Raw genomic sequence first — 9590 nt, 5'->3', positions numbered from 1 at the left:
CCTGCTCAACCTGGGAGGGCAAAGACAACTTTTTTCCGCATGCAGCCGAGAGGGTGAGCTGATGAACATCTCTCCCCAGGGGCTAAGGCATGGCGAGGCAGGCAGGGAGGGAGAGAGCCAGGTTGAATCCCAGGCTCCGCATCTGCAAGGCAGCAAGCCAGGAGGGTGCTCGAGGGTAGAGAAATGCAATGACTTAGCAGCAGATCGAAGGGAAGGAGCTGCACAGGAGGAGAAGGCAGGACTTTCAGCTTTCACTAGATGAGCTTTCTAGAGAAGGGTGACAGGTCGGGAGAGATCGGTGAGTTGATTCTCCCTTCGCTGAATATAGTTACAGGATCATGAGTGATGGGGGTGAAATTACAGAGGGGAAGCTGTAACCTGAATATTGCTGGCAGCATCCTGAAGTTGAGACTATGCTGAAGGAAGGAGCAGTGGAAAGAGCTTCTTCTTGGAGGCGTTTGTAGCCGCTGTACCTAAAGCTTACTGCTGGGCATGGCCACCTTGGGCTATGTTGGTGTGGTTTTCCACTTCTGCCTGCTTGCAGCAGAGGACAGCGGAGGAAGATATTTGGCTTCTGTAACCTGGCTTGCTAAGCTGGGCACTGTGCTATGTGCCACCTGCATGGCCATGGGGCCACTGCTTCCTTTTGCTGAGGTGACCCTGTCTGCTTTGTTGTTAAAAGCCCATGGTTTCCCACAGTTTTGTCCATAAAGATGCTAGCTGAAGCTGCCTCAGGGATGATTTTCTGTGCTGCAGATCCATATAGGGGGTAGAGGTACGTGGTACCCATCTGTTTAGGGGGGAGGGGATCTTGCTGTCCCACAGTAGCGTCGAAGTAGGGCTAAATGGGTACTTTAAGGACACTGAAGCACTCCAGCAGTACAGGGGAGGGGATGGGATATGCACCACAGGGCAATGGCTGAGCCTTTGGAGGAGCTGTGAATAGCAGGGGCTGGCAGGGGGGACAGTGTGTCAGCATCCCTTATGGCCGTCGTCGTCCCTGTAAGGGTACCTTGCCCCTGTGCTGCCAGGTCATGACGCTCACTAACTGTCACTGCCTTCCCTCCTTTGTTTCCTGGAGGATTGTGAAGATGTCCAGCCCCAATCTGAACATTGTGACCCTGCTGGGCAGTGGCTTGACTTACACTAGTGCTTACCTCTTTGGGATTCAGGAGCAGAGCCTGCCATCTGGAGACTCGGTGGAAAAGCTTATTCAGGTGAGTGTGTGTTGGGGGGTGGTTTGCTGGTATGGGTGCCTTCACACATGCACATGTGTGCATGTACATGCATGTTTGTGGGTGCTCTCTCTTAGTTGCAGTCTGTTGCCACCTTGCTGCTGGGTGTGCTTGGCCGGGCTCTGGTAAAAGTGCAACTGGGAGAAGGGAGCCTGGAGGGTAATGGGATCCTCTGCACAGCCACTTCCTGATGTGGCACAGGTTCCACAAGGTTGCAGGCGAGATTCTTGTCTGAAAAGCAGGTCTTCATCAAAATTCTGACCTGTGTGATGAACCCCTGTGTCCTGACCACCTTGCCAGACCGGGGACTGGGGATGTACCTGGGTAGGAGAGTGAGATGCGGGAGAGAGCACACCCTGCCGTCCTGCTCAGCCACCAGGCTGAGGATAATTAACAGGGTTGCCAGCGAGTGATTTATTGGTGCCGAGACCCTCTGTGCCTCTGCTGCTGGCAAGCTGCCTGGCTCTCTCTGCCTGCTCCTCCTCTGAGAGCCCCTTGGGACAGGGAGAAAAAGGCAGACAGCAGGCATGCCTGCAGAGGACTATGTGCCTTATAATTTATTTCACCCTGTAGTCAGTTTTCTAATACTCAGTATGACCCTTCAGAAGACCACAGACACATCCCCACTCATCTTCATTGCGTCCCTGGGTGGGAGGGTGTGGGCTGTCCCCAAGAGCCCCACAGCTGCGCCTTCAGCTACCTCTCTGTGCCCTCCTCCCGCAGGTACGGCTCTGCCTGCTGTGCGTGGGGACCTCCCTGGTGTTTGGCCCTGTTCTGGGGAAAAGCTGGCGGCTCTACAAGGTGTTCACCCAGCGGGTGCCAGACAAGCGAGTGGTAAGTACACAGCACCCAGGGGCACGGGAACAAACTCTTCAAGGGGAGCGAACGCCAGCAAGTCCCAAACTGGTGCAGGATAGCAGATAAAACCAGCCCATTCCACGGCTGGCTACCACAATCACAGGTCTGGTTTCACACCTAGCTGGGAATAGGCTCCTCATTTGTTCCTGCACAATGAGGCTGGAGCTTGTCCACTTTACAGACAAGTGGGTCCTCTGCCAAGATGCCTGTTCTCTGGTGGAGTCCCAGCCCCATCACTGAGCAAGGTCTTCTTCTCATTTTACGCTGGTCACATGCCTTCATTACGCTACACATCAGTGTTTGCATCCAGGTATGGGCTGATTGTTTTTGTGGGATGAAAATAAAACAGGTATCCTCAAGGGCATCTGATGTAGGGCCATCCCCAGTCACATCTGATCTCCTCTTGAAGGGTGGGAGTGCTGGATAGTCCTCTGCAGCACTGAAGGAAGGGGATCCAGCAGCTGGGAGGGAAGTGGGAACTACCTATATAAATTTGTGCATGTAACAGTGCACTTACAGCTTTCAGAGGCCACTCTCCAACAGTCATAAAAGCAGGTCTCAGATGAAAGGTGAGAGAGAGAGTTTGCAAGGGAATAGGGTACCAGCAAGGACTCCCATTCCTGAGGCATCAGGATCTGTGTTAAACTTGCAAAATGATAATCCTGCCAGCTTTTTCCTGCTTTTTGTCTCTGCTTTTGTTATGGGCATAAGAGATCATAGAACCATAGAATGGGCTAGGCTGGAAGGAACCTTAGAGATCATTTTTAATCCAGCCTCCCTGCTGCAAGGGACGCTACCTGTTGACTAGATCAGGCAACACATGGGGACTGAACGGGAATCGAACCCGCGACCTTGGCATTGTTAGCACCACGCTCAGCTGACTGAGCTAACCGGCCCCCATGATACTCTTTCTTTTGGAAGAGCTGTTTTCTGCCGTATCATTTACCAGCTAGGCACACCATTAGGGAGGGTTTATACCTGGCCCCAAGCCTGATTATTTCTCCAAGAGTTGGGGAGCTGGAGACAGAGAGCCTGTGGCCAACTTGGATGTAGGTGAGCTGCTTGACTCCACTCTGGTGGGAGTATTAGGATGTCCTTGAAAGAAACAACCAGAAAGAGACCCAATGGAGGTTATTGGTGTCCATTTGCCCCTCAGGGTGATGGTTACTTTTTGCACGTTGGCAGATTATCAAAGATATCCAGTTACTGGCGATGGTGGCAGCGTTGGTGCTGGCAGACACCGTGTTGCTCCTGACGTGGGTGTTCTCTGATCCAGTCCAGTGCTTCCGAAGCCTCAGCGTCTCATTGCGGGTAAAGGGATGGGGAGGGGAGGGTGGAGGGTTGTGCCATGTCCTGTCTGATCTCTGTGAGCAAAGTTGGTGGATGATCAGGCATTTGGAGGTGCTGTTTAAAAAATAAATAAATAGAAGAACAAGCCAGAAAGCCTTCTGGGCACTCTGGGTTGCGTTTAAGCCTGGTCTGTCACAGAGACGAGGATCTGCTGCAAAATTTCCACGTCTGTGCAGGTCACCTGGATGACACAGGAGAGGTGCATGGCATCTGCAGATGCTTCAGAGAAAGATTTAACCAGCCCTGTTAGCAGCAGGCTGCCAAATATTTCTTGCTTTAACCTTCTGCCACTGACAGCACCACTCTTAGCCTGTCCTTTTAGGAATTTACAGAGGAGACCTGCTTGTCTGCCCATCGGTCTGTGCCTGCTCCTGGACTGGGGCAGCAGCCTTCACTCCAGCCTTCCCCTTGCCTCCTAGGTGACAGAGAAAGGCATGACCTGCTCAGTGAGCAGGGTGCAGTCCTGCGCATCTCTTTATTCCGATCTTTGGCTCATTCTCATTTTAGGGTTTAAGGTATGTAACCTCTTTATTGATACTCATGTTGTATCTTGCCTCCTCCCAGTCTCACAGCCTAAACTGTTTAGCAGCTTTTGTAGTTTCACTGCCCTCCCAAGCTACATGCCTATTGCAGATTCTAGCTATGCCTGTTTAACTTGAAATCCCTCCCATCTCTAGTTCTTCCCATCTTGATGTTTTCTTGCATTCCTTTGTAAAAGCCCTGTTAGCCACTTTTTCCCTGCCTCACCGTCTCTTATGTACACCGTGCACATACTGTCTCTTGTTCTCTCCCTGCAACAACCTACACTTTCTCTCTCTCTCTCTTCTTAAAACTTGTGTCTTACTGTTTTCTAAAGCACACCTTTTCCATTAAGCCTCAGATGACCGTGCACTACAGTGATGCACTGTATGGTTCAGCCCACGAGTCCTCTGACTCCGAATCAAGCAGGTGCTGATGACAAGTGCTTGGTGCCTACCTTTACAGGATATGTATCAGCTTAATTATACCACAGAGGTACACTTTCACTGGGGTAGCTTTGCACGTGGCTGTTCTTACTCCTGGAAGAGTTAGTTATACTGATGTAACTATGTAGGTATAATTATCGCTGTAATTATCTGTGGTCTCATGTGTCTTTGGGTTGGCAGAGGCTGGACACATTTCGAAAAGCTGATGTAGATGAAGCTTGTGAGATCACAGCCTTTCTTTGGGAATGGATCCATCTCTGTGTATGCAGTACAGGCAGTTCCTTTCTGACTCACTATAATATAATACTTATTGACCATCTACCTGAAATCATAGGAAAAAAAGCAGAAAGAGACCTCACAACACATCCACGTCCTTCTTTCCCCCTACACTTAATTTTAAAGACATTTGTCTAGCCTGTCCTCAAAAGTCCTTTGGTACTAGGGGTTCTTTGGGCTTTCAGTGGTATGTCTCCACCTCTGATTTTGTCTGCAGGTTGTGTTAGGGTTTAGAAGGCAATGCTTTTACCCACAGCTCCTACAAACTGCTTTTTGGAAGAAAACATCCCCATTACCAGTCCCAGGTACTCTTTTTTAGTGATATGTTGAACCTGACCCTGATCCTATCTACCTACTGGAGGTAATGGAATTATTTCTTCAGTGATTTCTCTGGACTTAATCTGAATTTACAGTAATGTGAGAGTAGGCTCTGTTTCTGTGTGTACATAACACTTCTTGTCTTCCAGGGCATTAATACACTCAGCCCTTTGTGAAGCAGCCACTTGGTGTATTACCCTGGTTTTACTGGCACAGAACAATGGACAGAAGTGGCTTGCCAAGGACGTGCCTGGAGTTAGGAGCAAAGTCCTCTGCTCCAGATGAAAACAAACAAACAAACATTTAGTCCTGTGCTTACTGAGAGTCCTAGTTTACTAGATCGCTGTTGTCTGCGTCCCAGATAGACTATATGAATTTTAAATGGGACTTCAGTGATCTTTTTTATTTCTTACTCAGGGATTAGGAGTTGGCTTGCCCTTGGGCCATTTATTTGGAGGTCCCCTACTTGGTTACAGAATCATAGAATCATTTAGATTGGAGAAGACCTTTAAGATCATCCAGTCCAGATCCTGTGAAACAGAGGTGGGCATTGGCCTTGTTCCCAGCGAGTCAGGTCTCACTGTTACAATCCTCAGCTTAAGAATTCATGATGCTCTAAAGTTGGGAGTCTCACCAAAGACCGTGGATTTGAACCTATCTTGTCTGTATGAGTGTCCCTGTAGAATCTAACCCTAGCAGTAGCCGTCATGGTCATCAAGCAGCTGCAGCACAGAGGGGTCCAGAAAGGTCTACAGAACATCTGCACCGCAGGTCACAGATCACTTTTTGATGCCCAGATAACAATTTAATGTCTTTTACTAAAATGCTAACTGAGTAGCACAGGAATAATGTAGAAGTCATGTATTCTGGGTCCTTGCAGGAGCAGGGATTTTGTTAGGTGGTATTTCCCAATGATCCTGAAGGCAGACCATGCTCTGTGCTTCAGAGGAGGGAAAAAATATTTGTTTTCCTGCCAGTGTGCTCTGGGGAAGGTGGGATTCATTCTTCTGTGTAGTTTAATCCTGAACATGCTGGAAAGATGCACATGTGGGACATCTGAGGGGCAGTGTGATGAGGAAGCCTGCTCTGAAACAATCAACTTGCTCCAGGGGTAGGAGGGCCCTTCCACCGCTGCTCAAGTCAGGCAGGAAATGGTGAGGGGAAGGGAGAGGAATTGCACCTCATAGTTTCCTTGATTTCTATTTAAAGAGGCACCAAGTACATCCTATTCCCTCCAGTCTAAACTCCCCTTTTTCTGCTTTGCTTTTTCCTTCTGAGGTATGTTGTTGCTCCTTGATGGCACCCCACTGCTGCATCCCTGCAGGGACCTCAGCCTCTTGTCTTTCCGTCTCTGCTTCTCCTGCTCCAATCCGCCCTAGGGGAGATTTTCACATCTTGCTCTGCTCCGTGGCATCTCCTGCTGACCTGAGCCTCAGCTTCTCACACTCCTTGGTCGGGACCCCCAGGGCCCACCAGCTCCTTTGCTGCTGCCCTCCGTCCCCAGCCCCACTCTGAGCTGCAGCAGCATGCTGGGCGTTTGCTGTGGTGTCACCACCACGCGCTGAAGGTCTGCATTATAGATCAAAGAGCATTAATTAGGACTGTGATGAGTGTATCTGAGCTCACTGGGCTCAGTACGGGGTGGGGGTTGACACCATCAGGCTGTAATTTTCCACACTCTGGAAAACTCTTTTTTCTGCTTCCAGAGTATCCTTCTGCTGTATGGGACCTACTTGGCCGGTCTGACCGACAACGTCAGCTCCCCACCAGTCAACCAGTCCTTGACACTCATTGTTGGGGTCAACCTCGTTTTCCTGGTTGCTGGCACTGTCTGCTTAGTTCACCGTTTCTTCTGCGCTTGGCACAACTTGCTGTTTGGTTTTACCTCTGGAGGCATCTTTGTGTGTACGACCACGATCAACTGCTTCATCTTTGTCCCACAGGTATGCTGCCGCCTCTCTCCCACTACCTGGCTGGAAATGGGCACATTTTCAGAATATAACAACAGCAGACCTGTGGGCCAAAGCACTTATTTTCCTGCTTTTTCCCCAAAATATTCAGGCTCACCTGCACAGCTCATCTTCCAAGTCCTCAGTGACTCTTCTTCCCTGAGTCTCCAAGGAGCACAGGCACATTGCAGAGCTGCTGCTCAGAAACCTTCGTCCAAGAGCCTTCTGTGGGTTGCAGCCGCACAGAGGGCACACATGGAGGCAAGGTGGCTGCTGCCCTCCTCCTCCTCTGTGTAGGTGGTGGGATTGGTCCATTCATGCCCTCTCCTCATGCCCCACACACCTGCTCCCACCAAGGGTTTCTGCCCATGGCAGGGATGGAACTGAGCTCTGGCCATCCAGATGGCCACACCAGGCTCAGAGGCTTCTGGTGATCCCCAGGGGAGGCTGTCCTCCTCTGTGCTCTTGGAGAAGGAAGCTGGGCTTTGCCACAAGTGAGGAGGAGGATGTGAAGGTGTTTGAAGGAAGCCTTCTGTGGTGAGGCGAGGCTCTTCTGCTTCCCATGTCCTTCAGGAGCAGCCTGGAGTGCCTGGCCACAACATTAGTGGGGGGAAATGCGCCCATTGTTACAAGGAGAGGAAACAGTTGTTTACTCAGTTTAATGTTTTGAAGGGATGTTTGGGCTCAAGGAAATGAGGTGAGAAAAGGAGGAAGAGGTGAAGCTGAAGAAAGAGCACATCTGTGCAAGAGACGGCTCAGGGGATCTCACCAATGTATATAAATACTGATGGGGGTGGAGTAGGGAAAGGGGAACCAGGATCTTCTCAGTGGTATATACTGACAGGACACGGGACAATGGGCACAAGGCTGAAACACAGGAAATCCTATTCAAACATCAGAAAAAGGTGGTTTTTTTCTGTGAAAGTTGTAAAGCACTGGAGCAGGTTGCACAGAGATTGTGGGGTCTGCATCTTTGGAGATATTCAAGACACAGCTGGATGCAGTTCTGGGCAGCCTGCTCCAGCTGACCTTCCTTGAGAAAGGTGGTTGGACTAGATGATTTCCAGAGGTTTCCTCCTCCGTCATTTGATGCAGCATAACCACAGACTCGTAGCTCACTAGATGAGCAGGCCTTGGGAGTGGGATCCAAACCTCCTCTGACAAGCACCAAGCCTGCTGGCAGCGCTCTGCCAAGCACAAGGTCTCTCAGAGTGAGAGCAGAGATGCTGATGAGCTGTACTTGCACTCTGCCTGCACCATTTTTCTGCTGTAGCCTGGGAGCCTTGAACATTTTATTTAACCTAGATCTTTTAATTCATCAACTTATTTTTCCTGATGGGCTTGCTCTTCTATTGCTCATCCGAGATCGATAAGCAGCTGGACCTGGGCTGCACGAGGCTTCCATGCAGACAGCAGATGAGAAAGCGGCTACTAAGTGTTGCTGGTTTTCAGCTTGTCACCAATGATTCGGCGATAAGGAGGCGTGTGTGACTCTGTCTTTGTCTGTCGCGGAGTCAGGGAGGGGGGAGAAGAGGGAGGGGGCTTTTACAGCACACTTTGAGGTTGCAGCGAAGGCAGGCGCTGACTCTCCACGTTAAAAGCTGGAGGCAGGGACAGGGTAGGACTCAGATGGGTGGGAGGCTCCAAGTGACACTGCAGCCCCTTGCCCAGCCGTCTCTCGCCACCCGTCTCTGCTCCTCCGTCACACCCTGCCTTTGTCTGCCCTTCTCTGTCCCTTTGTCTCCCTCCTGCCTGCCTCCTGCCTCTGCCTGCTACGAGGATAACGCCCTCTTCTACCCTCCAGCTCAAGCAGTGGAAAGCCTTTGAAGAAGAAAGCCAAACCGTGAGCCACATGGCAAAATATTTCACCAGCCCCAGCCGGAGCTGCCGCTCGGTGTACAGTGAGGAGCAGCTCTACCAGCTGATAGGGGAGAAAAACTCCATGAAGCGGCTGCTCACCGAGGTACGGGGGTTCTTGCTGGCCCCCATCAGCTGCACCAGCTTCTCCCTTTCCCTTTTGTGGACTGAAGGCTTTGCAGGGTGGGAAGCCCTTTCTTATGCCCTGGTCTGCACCGGCTTCTTCCCTCCTGAGGTGAAGAGCTGCTTTGCTTTGCCACATCACTCTGCACCTCAGAGTGCCAAAATTTAGGCATAATCTGGAGAGTTTCAGAAAAATACATGAGGAGAAGAGCAGGAAACCCTGGTTCTCACTGTGCAGTCAAACATGGTTAATTTAGACAGCAGATGCTCCATCTCAGGAAAGCCCCCAGCAGTGTGTAGACAGGAGCACCCCAGCTTGGAGAGCTGCCTATCCCAGAGCCCCCCTTCCTGCACCCACATCTAGGGGGGTTCTAGGGGACTCCAGGGGAGGACAAGGTCACACATACTGCGAGTGTGGCTCTTGCAGGCTTGTTGCTGTGCTGCCTCGGAGCACTTCTCCATGCAGAGAGGGAAGATTCATGTTCTGGGAGCACCTGCTTCCAAACTGGCAGCATTTTCTTATCTTTTGCCTGCCCCGTGCTTGACAGGCATATTTGTTTGACGCAGAAAAACGCCGTGATTGAAAGCCTGCAGGAGCAAGTGAGCAGCGCCAAGGAGAAGCTGATGAGGCTGATGTCTGCAGAGAGTGGCTGCGACCC

The 9590-nt window shown here is 50.8% G+C and overlaps 1 protein-coding gene across 1 annotated transcript in view; it reads left to right on the top strand.

Annotated features, from left to right (window-relative positions):
- GPR156 (G protein-coupled receptor 156) overlaps positions 1-9590 on the top strand; it is a 14925-nt gene that overhangs the window by 4136 nt on the left and 1199 nt on the right. Inside the window, exons 3-9 of the mRNA XM_009872422.1 lie at positions 1082-1217; positions 1959-2069; positions 3279-3404; positions 3863-3958; positions 6709-6945; positions 8756-8914; positions 9499-9590. Coding sequence (XP_009870724.1) covers positions 1082-1217; positions 1959-2069; positions 3279-3404; positions 3863-3958; positions 6709-6945; positions 8756-8914; positions 9499-9590 — 957 coding nt within the window. The remainder of the gene's footprint in view (positions 1-1081; positions 1218-1958; positions 2070-3278; positions 3405-3862; positions 3959-6708; positions 6946-8755; positions 8915-9498) is intronic.

Source organism: Apaloderma vittatum, unplaced genomic scaffold, assembly GCF_000703405.1.
Source record: "Apaloderma vittatum isolate BGI_N311 unplaced genomic scaffold, ASM70340v1 scaffold1707, whole genome shotgun sequence".
NCBI classification, from domain to species: Eukaryota; Metazoa; Chordata; class Aves; order Trogoniformes; family Trogonidae; genus Apaloderma; species Apaloderma vittatum.
This window is presented reverse-complemented; position numbering and strand designations above follow the sequence as displayed.